The sequence below is a fragment of the Gallus gallus genome, chromosome 7 (assembly GCF_016699485.2).
Source record: "Gallus gallus isolate bGalGal1 chromosome 7, bGalGal1.mat.broiler.GRCg7b, whole genome shotgun sequence".
Lineage (NCBI taxonomy): Eukaryota > Metazoa > Chordata > Aves > Galliformes > Phasianidae > Gallus > Gallus gallus.
In genome coordinates, this window is record NC_052538.1 from 17205361 (window position 1) to 17225774 (window position 20414).

General features: G+C 40.4%; 2 protein-coding genes across 23 annotated transcripts in view; one reads left to right on the forward strand and one right to left on the reverse strand.

The window, feature by feature from the left end:
• The window catches only part of RAPGEF4 (Rap guanine nucleotide exchange factor 4), a 144586-nt gene extending 142210 nt beyond the window's left edge, over positions 1-2376 (reverse strand). For all 5 annotated transcript variants that reach the window (XR_005861769.2, XR_005861770.2, XM_025152580.3 and 2 more), the window contains exon 1: positions 2299-2376. Coding sequence is in view for 3 of the 5 variants with exons in the window: in XM_025152580.3 (XP_025008348.1) it covers positions 2299-2363 (65 nt within the window). In the remaining 2 variants the exon portion in view is untranslated. The remainder of the gene's footprint in view (positions 1-2298) is intronic.
• PPP1R19L (protein phosphatase 1 regulatory subunit 9 like) overlaps positions 1714-20414 on the forward strand; it is a 113391-nt gene continuing 94690 nt past the window's right edge. For 15 of the 18 annotated variants that reach the window (XM_040703333.2, XM_046943441.1, XM_046943445.1 and 12 more), the window contains exons 1-3: positions 1714-1760; positions 2899-2975; positions 18083-18154. The gene's annotated coding sequence lies outside the window, so the exon portion shown is untranslated. Of the gene's footprint in view, positions 1806-2898; positions 2976-7485; positions 7541-18082; positions 18155-20414 lie in introns of all 18 variants that reach the window. The other 3 variants (XM_046943443.1, XM_046943447.1, XM_046943442.1) reach the window with 3 other exon arrangements.

Consider the following 20414-nt stretch of genomic DNA (forward strand, 5'->3'; position numbering starts at 1 on the left):
TTTGAAACGCATCTGTATAAATTCATTAACTAAAACATATTAAAAGTACCATAAGTATTAAGTAAAAACACGTGGTTTCCTGCAGAGAATTGACTCACTGAATGATTCTGTATTAGCAGAATCCACACCTAGTTTAGAGAAGCCTCAAGATTTTTCAGAGGCTTTAAATATGTAGAACTTGTATAATTCAAATGAGTTAGTTGATAGACCATCTATAGGAAAGAAATACAGATGTGTGAGTTAATTTCAAGTGCTTTAGTGCTTAGACTCCTGCAGTACTTTTCCAACATAATTTTAACAGTATTTTTTAAATGGAAAAACAGAAGAAAGCAGGCACATGTGTATATATATATATTTTTTTATGATCACAAAGCATAGCAAGGCCTAGGGAAAAATCCTGCAGTTTCTCCCACCCTGGGTTTCTCCTGCATCCAGACTGCCTTCTGGAAAAGATGGATCATAATAAATAATCCTTCAGGGCAATTGGATCTGATTCTTTCCACTTGACAGGTGCTACTAGATAATATCCTCTCACAGAAAGGGAAGAAAGTTTCATCTTAACAGGGCCAATGAGATTACCATTATAACAAAGGTCTGCATATCAATCTTACATATATACAGAGAATCACAGAATCATTTAGGTTGAAAAAGACCTTCAACATCATCAGATTGGCAGAGAGGTTCCTAAATGAAATGCCTCATTTATGCTTCCTAGAATTATCACTCATAACCCAAGGCTACACTTCTCATTAAGCATGAGCCCCTGAATTTAATTTTACAACTTGAGTCACCATGTGTTGCATGTGAGTATCTGGAGAAATGTGACAGGACCACCAAAATGCTGGGGCTTAGACTCTGCTGCTTCACACCTGAGCAGTGTCAGTTTAGAGTGAAGAATCAGGCCCTCTGCTTCGCTGTTTATGGCTGGGTTGCCATCACCACTTCTGTTGGTATTGACATCTGGAGTACTTTCAACACTTACACACATCACTTAAGCTCTGAGGGGTTTGTGTTCTGTTTTTTTTTTTTTAAGTTAAGCATGGAAGGTGGGGGTTGGGGAGGCTGACTTGACAGTGTTTCGGTAGACAGCAAGTTTTATCAGCCCCTCACAGCTTGCTGCTGGGAGTAAGGAGAACATTCCTGGTGGTGCAGTCCTGAAAACACCAGGAAGTCATCCAGAAAAAAAGCAGAACTGTGAGGAGGTTTCTTTCTGTGCACATAGGGTCTGTTCACACCTGGTGCCAGATGCCAGCTGCCTCAGCACCCAGCCAGCTCTGAGCTGCGCTGTGTGGTTGTGGCCTGCATTTCTCTTAAATATTTCTCTAAGCTATGCAATGAGTGCCTGGAAATCCAATGGCTTCCTTCTGAACTCACCCGGGGTTAATGTTAGTAATATAGCATGGGATGCTCAAGCCACCCACTGTACCCCTATGTGCTGTGAGAGTCACTTTCTTCTTCTGCACTCAGGGAAAGGAAGGATTTCTCTTAAAATGAATTATTTACCAGTGTTTTTAAACTGCATGCACCCTGTGGTGGTGTCTGTCAGCCTGGAGCTGGCTCAGCTATGCAGGATGGCCGCCGGCCCCTCTACCAGAAGCGGCTGCTCCTGCGGGTGCCTTCGGGGCGGACGTGTTCCCCTCACGTCCTCCTACGGCCAGCAGCCCCGCACCTGCCCGCGCCACGGGGCGCCCAGTCCTTCCCGCCCAATCGTGAGGCGGCCGGGACAGGCGCTGCGCTGAGGGAAGGCGCAGGGTGCTGAGGTGAGGGGCTGTGCGGTGATGCCAGAGGCGGTGTGGGGCTGTGAGGTGAGGCGAGGGGTAGTGCGGGGCTGTGCGGTGAGGCGCGGGGCTTTGAGGTGATGCGAGGGGCAGTACGGGGCTGTGAGATGAAGCGTGGGGCAGAGCGGAGCCGTGAGCGAGCGCGGCGGGCCCGCCATGGCGGGCACGGCATATCTCCGCCCGGCAGCCCCAGTTCCCGGCGCCCCTTCCCCGCTCTGGAGCTCCCTCTTCTCCGCCACGTGCACCATTTTCCGGGCAGTGGCGCGGAGCGGCTCCCCCGGGGGCTGCCCGACCCCTCGGCTGCTAGGAGCGTTCCGAGCCCTTCATTCTGCCTGCCCTCCTACCCGGCTCGGCTTCCTCCGGGCATTTTGCTTCCCACCTGCCCGTTCCTTATGTAAGGCAGCTCCTGACGGGGAGCAGGGAGGACCATCACGCACAAACGCGCACATACATACATACATACATGCACGCAGGGGCAGGTTACACGCACGCAGCATGCTCCTGTGAACGCGCCCGATACCTTTTATCCAGGCACGCGATCCACTCGCCAGAGGACGCGGAATGGGAGGTGTGAGCGGCGACCATGTTGGACAGGGATGAGGTCGCCGCACACCCGGCTGGTGGCGGCGGCGGCTCCCCCCTCCCTGCCGCCCGCCGGTCGCTCGGTCCGTCCTCCGCCGCTCCCAAGCTCCCTCCCTCCCTTCCTCCGCGCGATGGGCTCGCCCAGGGCCCCGCCGCCTCAGCGCGGCAGGTAGCGGGCCGGGCAGCGGTCCCCGGCGGGACCTTCGGGCCGGGGCTGGAGAGGAAGGGTAGGTGTGAAAGGAGGAGCCTCTATGAGCCCCCCGGTAGGCACGCTTGAGCCCGATTTACCGGCACCCGCCTGTGCCTCACCAGAAGTATCCTTGACAGGGTTGATGGGAAAATATAAGACATCTAGTTAAAATAAGCAGCTCGAGCATAATTCAGCTGCTTTCCAGAATTCTCCCCAGGGGTAAACCCACCCCAGCTGGAAAGAAGGTGCAGTCCATGCTTCAGGGTTTTTTTCTCTTGAAGCCTTCTTCCAGCCTGCAGTGCTCATCCTGTCATTTGCCACGGAAATAAAGGCTCTGGTTTATTCTAGGTGAAAAAGGAGCGGGGTGAATACGGTCCACATAGGATTTAACGGCTAGAAGAAATGTGGCACACAGCAAGAGAAAGGTGAGTGTGGCGTACAGTAAAAGCCATCCACTCCCTTCTGTTGTGTTCCTGTGGCCTCCAAGACGTGGGTGTTTTGGGGATGGTGAGGTAGACACATGTGACTTAAGGAACGATGAGCAGAGGAAGGAATGCAGAGCAGCAGGTCTCCCTGGCTGCCAGGTTTTGCAAAGCTCTATGTGAAATATTTTCTGCAAAATATTTCAGGATATAGATTGTATCTTCCCATGTAACTTGTGTATAACCATAAGCTTGAGCTTACAGTCAACACAACCTGCCTTGAGTAGCGTGGGAGAAGGATGGGAAGCCATGTGAGACTCAACAGGATGTTTGGGGTTACATGCAGATGAGAGCAAAGTAACACTCAAACAGTGCCTTCCTGCAGGCTTATAACTCCTCTCTGTTGTACAGTGGGGACACAAATGATTAATTCAGATGCTGATATTAGTGATTTCTACAGTTCTCCATGGGCTACCTTCTCTGCCATCTGTTCTGCTGGACCAAGCGTCATTTTCTTGCTTACATGCACTGCTTTACATTTCACATCTGCCTTTAATGGTCTCATTTCTGCCACGGCTCCTTCAGCACTGTAACAGGAACCAAATGTTACTGTCAGGGAACTGAACAAAATGATGAAAAAAATGTATGGAAACATACCTAGAAATCCCTTGTGCTCAAAGGACGTGACTAAGAAATTGGCAGAGCACAGGGAATGCCACAAAAGCCAATTTTGTCTTAAAATAATTAAGGTGCATGCATGCCAGGGAATAGAGGAGACTGCCAGTCACTGAGATCAAAGCTGCACCTCTTACTTTGCTATAGTCCCTGAGGAAAATATGAGAAATTCTTGCATCTGAGCAATCAATCTACGGGTGGAAAATTGATACTTTCATTTGTCAGCATGTATTTGGGAACCAACAGAACAAGAGCTTCTAATATAAAAAACTCTTAATTCTCAAATTAATGATTTATAGCATATTGTGTACATTACTGGTGAATCAATAGAGCCCACTAGTTTTGTACTTCCATTATAAAATATTCATCACATTATTCCACATAATTACAGTTTTCCTTCCAGAACAATCACACAAGGCAGCCCTTACAACTCTTTTCCCCCTCAAGTAGATACTCAGTGCTCTTAAACATCAGGCCTTTGAAAGAGCCCAGCAATCACTCCTAACTAAAGGCCTTTTATCTTTTCTCATGGGTAATGTTTCACTGACACAAACACCATTACACATACCAGTACCAGCAGTTTTGTACATAGCAACAGCTTAGCTCAGTCAGCAAGCTCAGGACAGATGTTGCAACTGTTTAGTGTTCCTTCAAGCCCCCTCTGTAAAGTCCTTTCACATGCGCATAATGTTTAACGACCCAACCGCTAGAGGACAGGCTAGGCCTCCATAAAAAGCATCAAGGAGGGATATTTCCTAGGTAAGCATATGGCTGGATGAAAATAGCGTGAGCGTGGCAAGGCGGGTCCTTTCGAATATTCTCCTAGGATGCAACCAGTAAAACCTGTATTGGTGCTCATGAACATACCTTTGACCAAGCAAGCTTCCTGCCCTGGGATAGCCCCCTGCAGTTGCCAGTGCTTTGGATTCAAGGAACGCAGCGTATGTAGGCAGAAAGAAGGTACTGCTCAGCTATCTACCTGAGTGGCCAGGCACTATGTAGTGGGCAGACACTACTCAGATATCTACCATTTTGTGGAATAATTGTTATAGAAGTCTTTAGTATTTTGTGGATTGTGCACGCTAGACAGGCTCAGAGTTAGCAAGGAATTTTGAGTATATCCATGCTCCATTTGAAATTGTCTCAGTTGGAGAGCAATTAGAGCAGGACAGCCCAAATATACCTCTGGCACTTGGATTATGAATAATCATGTGGCTTTCTGATTAAGACATGACAGAAACTTATGAAACAGGGAATACATATTTGATTGATTCAAGTATTAGCCTTTGTTGATCAAACCATCTCCAAACTGCACAGAAACATTAGGACTTCCTGACTACTGAAACCTGACCCCAGCTCAGGACATTCCAAAGCAAAAGGTACCAAATAAGCAATGTGTGTATATATATATATATATATATATATATATATATATATAGTGGCAAGTCAAACAGCGCAGAATATTCTGTGACTTGAAAAACTCAGACCATAACAAGCTTAGGAAACATATCTGAGAGTACTGGCCTGACGTTAATGAGGTCAAGTGCCCATTCACCTGTGAGTGAGAGCATATGCTAGAAGTAAAATGCTGAAGCGCGGTTCATTAGTTTAAGGCCCATAACTTCTCTGGGTGCTTCACAGTGCCCATTCTTCATTACATTTCTAAGCTACACATGCATAGGAAATAGAAATTACCCCCACAAATATTTGAGACCAAATATTGTTAATGTCCAAAAATGCAATCATGCTCGTTCTCACCTATATCTCCCTATGTGTTGTGCAGTTTCACTTCAGAAGACATGAAGGACTGTACATCATTAAAATGACTGGTGGTAGGAAAATACATTTCTCAGAAATATGTCCTTCTTCTTAGCAGTAATGGAACTCCACAATAATGTTTCAGATTTAATTTCTCCTGATGGAACAGAAGGCTAACGGGACTTTGTGCAATCTGATTTTTTAGGCTTGATTATGTAGCCAAATATTTGGGATGGCAGCTGCTTCTGAAGCAGATTGCTGCTGAGAAATGGAAATTTGCCATCTGAAAGATGAAATGGCCTTTTAACTTCTTAAATTTCCACATTTTACGAGGGACCACGCAGAAAACCAGAAATCAGCCAGCCTTGAAGTTGTCCTTCAATACTAAGAGTCAGAAAACTTGGGGATCAAACTGTTATGTGCATTATGACACATAAGGCAGTTCTTGACTATTTCTTTGCTCTCGCTTGCCAATACAAATACTCATTTTCTTGCTTTTTTTCTTTTTTACTCGAATATGGCCAAAGATCTCGTGCTAAAATCTTACCTAAAAAAAAAAATAAACTCTCCCAAACAGGAACCTGAAATGAAAAACCTGATCCAAAAGAGTAAGGGATAGTCATTAGAGCTTGGAAAAATAATTAAAAAAAAAAAAATACTAGATGTGTTTACTTATTAAGATGCGCATTACACAGTAACAGAGCACAGAAGAGGGCTAGAATTGAGGACTAATCTCTTTACACTACTGATTCTATCAAGAACTTTAGGAAGTTTCAAGCAAATGCAGTAACTGTGATAAAAGTAAGAACAGTAAGGTTTGTCATATTTTCTATAGTAGTTTGGGATTATATGTATAATATTGTGTACTAATTAAACTATTGTTTTAATACAATAAGAATCTATAGGCCAATTAGCATCATAGCAACTAGCAAACCAGAACAACTTCATTTTACTGGAAACTCACACAGAATCCCCAAAAGCTTATTCCTCAGTTCTGGCCATTTGCCTTTTGTGTGGGAATTACTGAGTCATGTCCTGAACCAATCACTGAGCACCTGGTGAAGGGGCAGAGCCATTCCCTGGGATCACAGGTGAAAGCAATTCACCTGTGCAACCGGAAGGGATGGAACCAGGTTCCACCCCTTCCTAAACCTCACTTAAGAGCTGGCTGCCACAAGGGAAGGATCTCTGCCTGGAGACCTCTTTTTGGAGTATGTAGGGAGTTGTGTTCCTTGAGTCAGGTAAGCAAATCTTTTCTTCTTTAACTAGGTTGTGATGGTTGTGGGTTCTGTTGTTGTTGTTTTGGTTTGTGTTTTTTTTGTTTGGTTGGTTTTTTTTTTTTTTTTTTGTAAAGGTAATTTAGAACTGGTTGTCTGGTGTTGCATTTCCTTGTATGTTTAAAACAGAGCCTATGGGAAAGAGTAGGCTTTCTGCTACTAATATTCTCTCCTGATTCTGATGTCTGATAAAGTATTTTTCAGCTTCATGGCTCTTCTAATTCAGTCGAAGTAGAGTGAATCTAATTTATAGTGCAAGGTATTGGCTATGATCTTCTATTCTTAAAATTCAACTGGGGAATGGTAAGATAAAGCTGGCTCTACCAGTTTTAAGATAGCCAAGTATTGCTTTCTTGAGAGGACTTTCAGGTTGGTTACCTAAGCTAATTGTAAGCATGTTTTATGTTGCTATACAGAACTGGAGTTAATTAGTATAAGCCTAGAGTAAGCATGTAAATTGTATGTCAAACAGTGTTTAAGCTAAATGTATTGATTAGGTCCTGGGTGTAAAATTCAGAACGTAGCTAACTGAATTACATGCAGGTATAGGATCCAGTGGTGCTGTGTTCTATATAGCTAAGGTTGCAAGAACAAAAAAGTATTTTTGTTTGTCAAAATGCTATGCGTACTGGCTTCAAAGAAGTAATCAGCATTTAGTGGGATAAAAAACAGAGATATTTGCCTATGATTTCTTCAGGTATTTGTATCCTATGATGGTTGCATAAGATGTGATGTTCAAAATCAAAACTGACACATATATTAGAACAGTCCTGTCAGGTCAACATACTGTTTCTTTTCTCCAGTGCCAATCCTTCAACAAACTCCTCAGCGACAGAGCAAAGGCTTTTTTCCCCACAAGTAAGGATTTCCTTTCCTAATGAATTTCTTGTGCTGTTTTCTGTCACACTTGCATCTATCTTCCTCGCTGACTTAGGACAGCTATTCACTTTCCTCTTTCATAAAGACCTTGCCACCTTTCCCTTTCACCTATCATTCTGGAGCCCCTGCTGCCATGCTTCTCATGATAGTTCTATCATGGTTTTCCAGAAAAGGTCTCACTGTGGCAGCAACAAAACAGATGTGTGATATGTATGTACCAGGAAGAAAATAGTGTCCTGTATTGGAGTGTAGCTCAAACACAGGTGTAAGGTGGAGAAAATAGAGCTGAGATTATATTTAAGTGAAATGGTGTAATACATATTCATGGCTCTTCAAAGCTGATTGCCAGTTTGCAGTAGTCTTCAGCAGGGCCAGTACTGCTTTCTAATTTCTTTAATACCAAAAGTGGTAGCTGGGCTTATGGTATACGTACAAGTTTGTAGATACCTTACTACTTAGAGTAGTAAAGATTGGTAAATCATTTTACTGGGTAGAATCTGAGAGAGCCTGTGAATTCCTAGGAGCAAAGTAACACATTTAACTTCCTGGTGCTTACTGTCTTCTCGTAGATGACAGCTCAAAAAAAAAACTTCTAATGTACAGAAGATCCTTACTTTCTTTTTTCTCAATATTGTTCTTTCCAGGCTAAATTCATTAGATTTAAATCTAACCTTACCTGATAACTGTAGGAAATCTATTTTACCTAAAATCTATTCCTCATTTCTCCTGGCAGTCTGTTCCAGAAATTAAAAATATTTAATTCTTTTCATAACTGTCGTTTTAAATTAATGCATGGGTATGTAAGCATTATTTGATGCGGTGTTCAGATTGGTCTGTTTATTTCTGTATTATTCATAAGTTCTGATATGAAATCAGTTGACTACAGTCTCCATGGGCTCCTCCATGATAATTTTTAGTCCATCTCAGCAATAAAGACTTCTATTTAGCTGAGCAGCCACAGGGAAAATCTGCCATACCTCGCCTTAGAATTAAGAGCTTTTCAAGGGAAGAAGGGATGCTGTACTAAAGTTCTTAGCAAATAAAGCTCCTATCCTGTGTTTCACAGGGGATTTGTATAATCTTCCCTCTCTAGCTGTCTTTCTCTTAATGCCTGCTGTTTTTTAGACAGAAGTGAGCAGTCTTCCATGTCCTATTGATTCCTTGCTTGTGAAGTCAAGATGTGTAAAACGTTATCAGCATTATGAAATAAACACTCCTAACAAGCTTTATGGAAGAGTTCTAAACAATGGGAGCATTTAACTAGCCTTTACATGAAATAATGATGTAATCTGCTGTTTAAAAATAAATAAATCTTTAATATGTTCTGTAAGTTCTAGTATTCTATAAATTCTTTCAGTCAAGAGGTTAGAAGAGTATGGGTTCGGCTCTGTAAAGTGAGCTCAGATGAAACTTGCAAGTGATTTTGGTGCAAGCAGTAACTTCATAAATTCTTTCAGTGAAAGTTAAGGATGTTCTACAAGTCTGAGGCTGTACTTCTCGGGTAATCACTGTCTAAGCTTTTGTTTATGTCAGTGTTCTTCACAACTCTGAGGACAGGAGTGTAATTAGTGTCACATGACTACTCTAATGAAAGCATTCGGTGCTTTATATTTACTTGTACAGTGCAGTGTAACCTGTTGTAGGTAAAGAGCTTAGTCTCTGGACGTGACAGTACACAGGTATACATTATTTTCTTTTTGAGTCACTTCTGTGTAGCTGTACTGTTCCTTACAGTAAACATGTTGTTTCTGCAAGGTTTGGTTCACAGTGCTGTGGACTTGCTTTTTCTGAGATCCAGATGGGGGCACCAATACACACCCGTGAAAACAAATGGTGAAATTAGGCAAATAAAAGGAAGACAAACGCAATCATTTATGTGGTAAAAGTGACACAGCACTCCTCAGATTTATGTGATGTTTAGGGTTGTTTTTTCCAGAGTTTTCTAAATGTTCCTTATAATAAATCTGGTTGCAAGTAAGTCAGAACAAATAGCTAAAGAATGGGCTGAATTTATCATAGACAGCCCTAATAATGTATTCAGGCTAAGAAGCAAGAGTGAGCCAGTTGGTAGGTGGGAAAAGAAACTACCACGGCTGTGGGCTGATTTCTGGCTGGTGCAAAGAGTTGGCATTTGATAGCTGAAAAAATGTAATGTTGAGCTGAGTAACAGGAATCCCAGCCATAACACCCTGTGGTCAAACAGCAATCATGAGGTGCTACCTGTGTACAAAGAACCTGGATAGATGAAAAATGATGATTACGCAGCATGAGTACATAAGATTATGTAAATGCAGTAAATGTTTTGAAGAATGTTTTTTTCCACATGTAAGTCATGGTGGCTCTAAAGAAAAACTACAATAATCTGAAAGATTTAAGTGAATAACATACAGCAAATCTTTACAGAAGTTTTCTGTTGTCTTTAGTGTTCTCTATTTTTCCTGATGGGAGAAAGACTCCCCTTTTCAGATTCTGCCTTGTCTCCTGAAATAAGCAACATTCATGCTTGACAGCAGCTTTTAAATCATCTTGAAGTGCCTATTTTTCTAATGCTGCTTTCGTAGGGGAAAGATGGGAAGAGTAGACAAACAAAAGCTAAGACAGAAAGCAAATGAGAGACTAGCACAAAAAGAGTAAGAGGTGAGCACTAGACTGGAAAGAAGAGAGATTGCTGGGTCAGAAGTTCACTGAATCTAAGTTTGTACAGGATCTGAATTTCTCAAGGACAATAGAGCAGAATCTCATTTAGAAAATTCCATGCAGATAAAGAAAAATGAAGTTACCATTGGGGAAGTAATGGGGACAAAGTCGTCTTAGACATTAAGCAGAAGTAAGGCTTCCAGGAGTAGCCAAGAAACACAGTGAGGAAGCACCTTCTCGTTGACCTAATGTCTCATCAACAATAAGGTATTGAGAATTGTTCCTGTAGAGAGAAAGAGAAGTGATGAAATTATACAGTTACTGACAGCCTGTATTATCCTTCTGTTTCCACAGATTAACTCTAAAAAGTCAGGGTTTTTTCCATTCTAACATTTTCTGACGCTTTGGTTTTTTTTTTAGCTTTCTGTTTTCGTTGACTAAAGCTGCGTTTCCTTAGCAAGTTAGACCCTCAAACTCTTACTAGTTTGTTAGCTAGCCTTTGCCAAACCATGGTTCCTGAACATTATTTCTTTCTTTCATTAAAAAGTCTGGGGACTTTTTTTTAATCTTGGTGCCTTTGATACAGTGTAGTAAGTCTTTTCTAGGGTGAATCCAGTGTGGATAGGAGTACAGGTATTATATTGTTTTTTTCATGTCAGCTGCTTTTTTGTCAGAGTGCTACTCTGCTGCAACCTGTTACATAGCAACAAAATGCAACAGAATATTGGCAGGAAGCTTCAACCTTTACTGCCATGCTACTAACATCTGCCTCCGCCTTCACAGGCCAATGTAATAAAATAGAAGGCATTACTTTTGGAGCATCTATTGTAAAATATTTTAGTTTTTAAAGTAAGGTTCTCAGAAGTGAGGGATGTACACTGCCTAAGCGCACGCTGCCTCCTACTAACCCTTCTTGTTTTACCTTTGCAGAGGAATGGGTTTATTCTAGGCTTTTTCCTCTCTCGAAGAGATGAGGTTATGGTTTCCTTCTATTGAGAATTTATTATGCAAATTTACCAAAAACACTGGAGTTATTTCCTAGTAGACAAACTAGGGAAATGGTGAATTGTAACAACTTTAATTTTCTGAAGGCAGTTTTGGTTTTGCTTTCCGGAAGCCAAGAAATAGCATTTGTCATCTAATTATAATCTTGTAAAACATTTCTGTACTTGAAACTCACATAGGGCTACTTTTTCTCTGGGAGAAAAGACTAAGGATAACATACTACTATCCAATTACAGCAATATATGTATTGAAATAAAAATATTTAAACAGATGTTACAAAAGATTTCACTTCTACTGTACAGCAGAAGCACATCTGCTGTACTTTAAATACTTCTTAGGCATGCCAAAGGATTTCTGTAAAAAGAAAATTCTTTTATGTGCTTTTCCTTAGAGTTTACTGTATAAGAATATGGAAAGAGCCTTTTCAGTAGGAAAAAAGGCATTGATTGTGGTAACTTGACATTTCATGTTTGCCCTACAGCTGCCATTTGTGAGTGCTATGGAAATAGAGTCCTAGCTCTGGATTTCTTGCCTGATCTTTTTAAAATGCTGCATGTTGCTTAGAGGGTACTGAGCAAGAAAGAAAGGAGGCACGCTGGTGCAGGATGAAGCCCATACAAAAATGCTGCAGTGCTGTGCTCACTTCTCACCTATGCGTTTTCAGGCGTTAGCTTATTTTATTGTTGTTTTTTTTACAAAGAATTGTTTAATATTACATTTGATCAAGATGTACGCCTCTGCAGATATTATGATAGTGGGCTGTTTTGGAGACGTGCTGGAGTTCTGGTATTATTGCTTTGAGCATGCATGAATTCCAGTCTTGGGTCAGGAGTAGTGACCTTAATTACTTACAAGGTGGTGAGTCTAAAAGACAGTATCTCTCCGATGCAGTTATTGAGAAACTTCCACCTCTATCAGATGTGTACTTGTCTAACACAGTACACTCAGTATTAAAAAAACAAACCTCCAGCAAGCAGTCAGCCTTCCATCCTGCAGTTCTTTACATTCACACACCTGTTATATATTCCTAGCAGGCACAAGTTCAAAATCCTTAATTTTGATCAAGTAAGTTTTATCCGTAGGATATTATTTAAAAGCCTTGGAAAAAGTGAAATGGAATCTGTACATCAGCACCCTGAGGCTGCTGAATACAAGAAATATGAGCGCATTTACTTTGCAGGTACAGAAACTGCCAGCACTCTTGTACTGCTAAAAATCTCTTGAAGATAGCTAATGTCCTAGATACAAGTTGTACATTAAGCTTTTGCACCTGCAACTGCTAAAACATGAAATCAGTTTAAGTAGTATTATGCGGTAACATCTCTACCTTTTCAATTATTTTGAAAGCACAATTTATGAAAATTATGCTTGTGTTCTGGCAGAAGAATATTTTATGCATTAGCAGACACCTCAGTTATGAAATGCTATACAAAAGGGATTTGGAAGTACTTATTTCATGATTCATTTGTAGTGGAAGCAGCTTATGAGATTTGTATGTCTTCTAATACTTTTCTTCTGGTTTCTTTAAATGTTTACTGTGTCTTGGTTTAGAAATTTAAGCTATTACTTTTTGTTTTGGGCATTCTTATTGTTGTAATTTCAGTTTCAAGTGAAACCTCTCGTTTCCTCGTGGTATACATAGTAGGGTTTCTGTGTAGTCTTAACAACAGCTTTTCAGGTTTCTCATAACTCAAATAAAAAGGGATCCGCATGTGAATTAGTTCAGGAGTGTAGCCAAGTGACCGTACCATCCAAGTGACCCTATCAGCGAAGTGACCCTAGTGCTGCTTTGTAGAAATATCATATTTTTCTCAATCTTTTTGCTTTTTAATATTCCACTGCAAGGAACAGAATCGTTCTCCCTGTCCCTACTACTGCAAAGTATGTACTACCTTCTCCAACATTACCATAAAAACAATTTGCAAAGTGAATTGAATTCACCAGTGTGCAAGGTCCATGCCTTTATTCTTCACTCTATGAATATAATTAAATTTGGCTTTAGACAGATGAATAAATACTTTTAAGTGAACTGCACAGCTATGTATCAAGACAGAAATGAAAAGACCATCTGACTGGGTAATATGTTGGAAAGCTTATGTTGAGAATTCAAGAAATCCTCTTCGAAACAAAGTATCTCAAAATAGCTCCCTTCATTTGTGAAATCAGGCTTTTTCAGTTTCTAATAAAAAATAGCAAATCTTCTTAGACTGGAGAAATTAGATAAAATTAAATCAGACTTGTTTTGCAGACAAATACAGCTATTAGTTCACAGGTCACTGAACAATAGCTTGCTTGAGGTAAGGGAAGTTTGGCTGTCACCAGGAAAATGAGTTGGTAATTTCAGAGGAAAAAATAACAACCTTCCCTCCCACCTCCATAAGCAGGATTAGCAAGTCTTTCGATATGAGACTACACTTCTGCAAATAAGAGGAAAACAAGGAAAATGGAAAACACACATAGATTATTCAAAGCCAAACACTGTTACTTTATTATTCTAAACAGTGTCAAGAAAGATCTAACACCATTTTAAAGTTAAGACAAACCAATTTACATTTAGTGTTCATTTCTGGAAATTCTTACACATTTGTAGCCTTACAGTCTTGTAGAATTCCTTGGATTTCAGTAGAATAGGATAATGAAGTGTGCATATGCTGCAGTCTTCGTGATCATGGATTTTTCCTTTTTCTTTCTGTAATTCATTTTCAGGTGGTATTGTATTATCATTACAAACTTGAGTTTGAAAAACAGCAATTAGAAGTCTGTCAGTATTTTCCTATTGATAAGATCCAAGTCCTAAAAGGTACTAGAGACAGTAAACGAACTCCTTGTCAATGATGGCAAGCATACTAATAGAAATCAAAATTATTTACTTTAAAAAAAAAAACTCAACAAAAGAACCGGTGATCTCTAACTGCAGCCAAAACCCCCTTCCTGTCAAAGTGGCACACAGTGGTTATTACTTCCATGGTTGATAGTTCTAAGGAAGCCAACAAAAAAAAAATTGACAACTATCAGGTTAAGAAACAGCAAAACAACTTCTAAAACTGAATAATCGTGGTGAATGCTTAGTATTCTCTATACTGCATACTTGCCCTTTAACAATTTTCTTCATAAAACTACTTGTGTATTCAGAGCAGTAGAAGAAACATACTGATATTTAAGGATGAGGAATGTATGTGAGATGTCATGCATCCTGCAGTGTGGGTATAAAGACATGGCTTCAGGAGTACTGACTGATTTGGAATGACTCACTTTGTGAAAGGAGCAATTGGCGGTGATCTTCATTGGTGTTTTTAATCTATCTTTAATAATGGTTCCCCATGCTGAATACACCAAATTTGGCAGTAGAAAACTCTACCAGCCACTAATTAATTCGCTGTTACCTATAGTGGTGGTTGCAGTTTCTGAGCTTCCACTGCTGGCTAAAATTTTTTAAGTAAATATACTGAATTTATCATGGCTTTTAGCTCATAATTTCATTATGCGAAACTGTAAAATTTGATTCATAGTCCAAGAAGGCTTGAGAATGTTTTTACAATTGTTTGCCTAAGCCCCAAGTTCACTAACTTTTTAAGTAGATCTCACTGTTTCTGCTTACAGATAAAAATTTAAATGTGATCTTTGAAGATAAGCTACAACCAATTTTAAACATAATGGTTAGGCCCTCTTTGCTTTTAAAAATATGATCTTGCAGAATTCTGCTGTGCTGAATGCGACTCTTTGAATTGTGAAATACTCTCAGAACCTTTAATATGCCAGGGATATTTGACTACTACCAACATGTGATATGTCATTCAATCCCTTTTGATGATACATTTTTGCCTGTGTGCTGTCAGTGGATCCATTTGTTCCATTTGGATTTTGAGTTCTTGCAAATACTCTGAATTACTAAGTTACTTCAGCTGGCAGTATAAACAAACCTTTGGTGCACCAGCTACTTTAACTCAATCTTCATGAAGTTATCTTCATCTCTTAATTCTTCTCAGTAGAATTAAGAATAGATATCTTTCCATGACAGTTTTGCAGCTCAAGGTGTGCAAGGCTGAATTCATCTCTATCCCGTACCTTTCCTCCAGATGTGTTCACAGCACAAAATGGAGGCATTCTTACCATACAGGGCTCCAGAGCAGATGCAGTTTGACCATTCTGAGTAAGGGTGACGGGGTTTCATATTTCCTTCAGTTCAGACCTTGTGACACTTAGTGAGCATTAGTCAGCTACCAGGCTTCTGCATGTTGCCCTTATTGGTATGGCTGGAAGGAAAATTTGCATTTTTGGTATGCTGGGGTGGCTGAGCAGAGATTTAGAACTGGTCTGAAGTCAGCACCAGCCTTGTGAGGCCATTAGTACCACCTGACTGACTGCCAGCCTGATGAGCAAATTGGCTGTGTTCTCTCTGTGTATGGCAGAGCAGTGTTAATGGAGGAAGAAGTGGGCCAACCAGTGAGAACTTCTTGTGATTAGTTGAACACAATTGCATTGTTCAGTGTTGACTCTGCAACTTGGCATTGCTATTTGCTGCTCACCTGTGAAGAGGTATATCAGGTATGCATTTAACACTATTTGAGTTTATAAGATTACATGTGAACGCACGTTTGTAGCTGTCAGGAGTAGAAGTTAAAATAATTTCAATGAATTCTATTGCCAACTAAACAAACTGTATCCAAGCAACACAGAAACAGCACTTCAGTTATTCATGACTCGGAAATACAATTTACCCGGTATCTGCCTCCCCCGCACCCGCCACTTTAACTGTCCAGATTTACTTGGCCTGCTTTATTTCACCGATCTGCAGTATGTGATATATCAAAATGAAAAGAGCCAATATGAAACTGGTTAATCTTCACCACAAAGATTAGTAGAACTGTTTGATAGCTGTGTGACAAGGCACAAGATTTTCATAAATAGTTTCATTTGGAGAACAATATAAGGAACAACTTAAAAAAAAAAAAAAAAACAAGCTTTGTGATTACACTTTTTTGCCATAAAATTGAGTGGTTTTTTTACTTAGAAGTTTATAAAGGCAGCCTCATAAGCAATACCACTATCCCAGAAATACAGGCTTATATCTGTGCCTAACTTAGTAACCCATCATTTGAATCATTACGAAGGTATCATTCTGTGCTTCACTGAAAAAAAAAATCTTACAACTATTGGTTAAAAAGAGAATAAATTATTTAATTTTTTAAATAGCTGTTTCTCAGGCTGGACAGCAGAATGAGACACCTGATCTAGCCTGGGTTCTGGGAACAATCTCACAGCATTAGTGCTGACCTACATGTATTTTGATCAGCTCTCACCCAGTGGCATTCGGCTGTTTTCTTTTGGAATAATGCATGTTCCTGAGGCATAGTAATTAACCTTACACAGACCTTTTCCTTATTATGTATTAATCACATTTGTATGGAGTGTGCAGTTTATCACCATAACTTTTCCCATTTACAGTGTTGGTTTTTTACATGTGGCCGAGGACAACTCTTTCCTACTTTTTGTCCATGCTATTGTATATGTATATGATGTGATGGTTACTAGAGACAGCTACCTTTATGAGCTAGATGTTCCTATAGGCAAAAAGGGCTTCCACAAAAGCAAAGTAAATGGCCTGCTTCTTGGCTGAGTGTGGAGTGAGGCCTGCCAACAGGACAAAGAACTTTCAGAACTGTAAACTGTGCAAATGAGAAATAGAAGAATTATAAGCTTAGTGTTCTCCTCAAGCTGTTGTCTTCCCCTTTGGTTGCAGTCCAGCAGCTTTTCAGAGACTTAATTTCAGGCCAATAAAAATTCTCTTCCTAATTCAATTGCAAGTCTGGTCAGCAGCAGTCCCTTCCAGCAGGGTGTGCTTGTGTCCCTCAGCCTGTACCTCTGGCCATTTACCGTCTTGAGGAAAAGTGGGTGGCTCTAGGCTTGAAAGCAGCAGAAACATGAGATCAAGCAGATTTCCTGATACAGCCTGGAACCTAGGTACTTGATATCCTGAGCCTATTTGAAAAGAGGAGGGAGATGGAGAAACATGCTTTTTCAATTTCTCATGTCTATCAGACCATTCAATAAGAGGTTTCAGAAGTTCCCTTTTTTTAAAAAAAAAAAATCTGATTTCTAAAGCTAATTGTCTTTTATGTGTTAAGCTTTCAAGAGATTATTTTCATTCTGGAGCTCTTCTTTGTTGACATACACTTTCATGCCCTAAGTGGTTTCACAGGAAACACTCACTGCCCCTGGCAGTTATATACAGCAACACCTCACAGAGCCTGAGTCCCCACCATCTAGATTTGGAGCACTGTGTGTTACTTTTTGGCCCACATGTGAAGTATGTCCTGCTCATGGAAGTTAGAGCTCTGAGAAGTGTTGCCCAGTCTCACAGCTGAGTTGGGCGAGGATGCAGTTAAATTGAACACCTTCAGATCACATTCAGTACCCCAGAGAAGACAGCTGTTTAGGACCAAACACAGTGCAAAATGAGCCTGTCACAGGACCTACACTGTGATCTTGGGAGGTCTTTTGAAAGAAATAGCAAATAAAGTGTGATTTTTTTATTCTCTGAGAAAAGCATGAAATAAAAATACCGTAGTAGACTACATGCATTTCTAAATGTATGTAGTGTTAATGCTTCTTTGCAAGGATGATAGATGGGAGTACACTTTGAGTTACAGTACCAAGGCAGAACCAAGCATGCTTTTAATAGCTTCTTAAAGCTGTAGCGATCTAAGTTGATTCCAGTCTAGCTATAAAGAATATATTTCTTTCACATGGAATTTTTTTATTATGGAGTATTTCACATGCTTTTGATTCTGTTACTTGATTCTTTAATATTCTGTGTTTCAGTTACTGTTGTTGTGGACTCCAGTTTCAAATTGTCATTTTCGCCATTTTCTCTTTCAGCTTGTTGGGATGCCCATGTTCCTATGAGCTTGGACGAATGCTTTCTAGTAGTCTGTGACCTTACAGTGATGGGTAAGTGCCCTGAAACTGTTCCTATCCATCCCTTTATCTTCCAGTGCAGCTTGAAAATCCTGTGCTTTAGGATGTTTTGCTTGTCTGAACGATATTCAGTCCTGAGTGTCCTTATAATTGATTATGTGAAAGATGCTGTTAAACAGTTCTAGGAATTTCCTCAGGCATTGCTGTTCCTTGAAATACTCTCAGAAGTGGAGGGTATTGGCTGTGTGTCATAACGCTTTGGAAACCTTTGGTTTTTCTTTTCAGTCTGCTGAGCAAAGAGATGAATCACCTTATTATGTATTCTGTCTCCCATTAGTTTGTTTAGATTTGCACCTACCTCGTTCTGAAGAGAAGTAAAGATTGATCACACAGATGTTCTGGTACATAGGTGATAGAGTAAGAAAGTGTAACAAAGTTTGCCGTGGTTTGCTGGAACTGCTTTCTTAGAAAGGCAGGCAGGGAAGGGTTCTGAGCAGCACAGGGCATGATAACTTGTGCTAATAGCATTTAAAATACTAATTTCTAGATGCTATATTCAATTTGGGAAAGAACAATGGGAACTTAATAATTGACATTGGATAAAAAGTTGATAGGAATCAATATCTATCAGAAGAATCTGATTTTTGTGTCCTTTCCTTATACATATAATAGGAGAATAATATTTTCTGGAAGAAAAATAGGACTTGCGGTAAGGCCTTTTTAATTCCATTGGACAGGGAATCAAGGTAAAAAGTACACAATTTCAGGAGCCAACACTGATTCTATGAGAATGAATATACATTATGGCAGCTATTCCATAATAAGCACCTTCTCATGCTTATATTCATTAAGTAAATGTATGAACCAGACACAGTTCAGAAAAGGCAATCTTTGATGCCAAGTTGATCATCACTGTAAACATAGGACAAGATGGAACTTAATTGATTTTCATATTTTAAATTAATCTGAAAACTTAATGTGTCCTTTTTATTTTTTCTGATTAACAGAACGGTGATGCAGTTAGGAAACTGTAGTCAGCAGAATGACAGTCAGTAAATTGTGCTTTTGTATATAGGATTGCTGCATCTTACAGCACTTCTTAAATCTATGCTGAAGGTTTTAACCAATGCCACTTAGCAGCACCATTCTCTCCGTCAACCTCTCAGACTCACCTTGCTGCTGCTGTCTTAAAGCGCTCTCTTACTACAGAGGCTCTGGTCAGCAGTTGCAGCAGCTGCAGGAACAGTGTGTTAAGCATGCCAGACTGAAATTCATGTTTCAGGAATGTCTCCTAGGGGGGTTGAGCAATTCAGTCAGATTCGTAGTTAAAAGCTTTTCACTGTAACCCAATTACCCTGCAGTGGAGAGGAGGAATGGTCGGTGCCTGTTTGCTACAAATGTGCCTTGCAAAACCACTGTTACGAAATCCTCAGGTGAAAATCCCACTGAGAATGGGATGTACCTGTGCTAGAATTATGGGCTGCTGAACTGGGGATATGAAGGGGGGAGGAAGAGAGTAATCAACCTTCTTTGTTAGCTTCAATATCTCTTTGCCCAAAAATATTACCACTGCCTATCAGGCTCTCAAGTATGCTGGGAAGCTGTGGTTTCTGGGGTCATTTAGAAAGGCTTTTTTCTGTTTTTATTCTTATTATCATGCAAAACACAGAAAGGCTTTGCAAAGAATAGATCTGTGTTAGACAAGTGGGGTGTTCTTGCTGACCATGTTACAAATTTAACTGGCCTATAGCCATTGAATTTGCAATTTCCGTCACACTTTCTGCAATTCTGGCTTAGACTGAGTCATGGCCAGAAAAAAAAAGGAAACTGCCACTGTCTGGCCAAACTGTCTCATCTTAAAATACTAGTACTATGTATTTTTCTGCTTTGTGATTCCCACAGTCAAGTTCTAGCCTCCCAGCAGGCTGGGGAACAAAAGCGTGGGTATCTCAGCTTGGTCATCTTTGGAACAACTTTCTGCCTCCTTGTAAGTGAAACCAAGGCGCACACACAGCAAGTGAGGCAGAGGGTTGGAGCATGCATATGCTCCTGGCATTTGTGTGAAGCAGGGTAATAAGAAAAGATCAAGAGATGCTTTGGATGCTTTATAGATTATTTAATGATAGAGCCAGAGTCTAGAATGGTAATGGGAGCTCGGGAAGGAGATAGGCCACACTGCAGTTCGAGTTAAAGCATTTGTTTCCAACTCAGGTGAGATCTAAGCAAAGGGAATAGAGAAGAAGGAGAAGAGGTGAATAGTGGTGTAAGCAAAAACATGGAGGTACAATTCTGT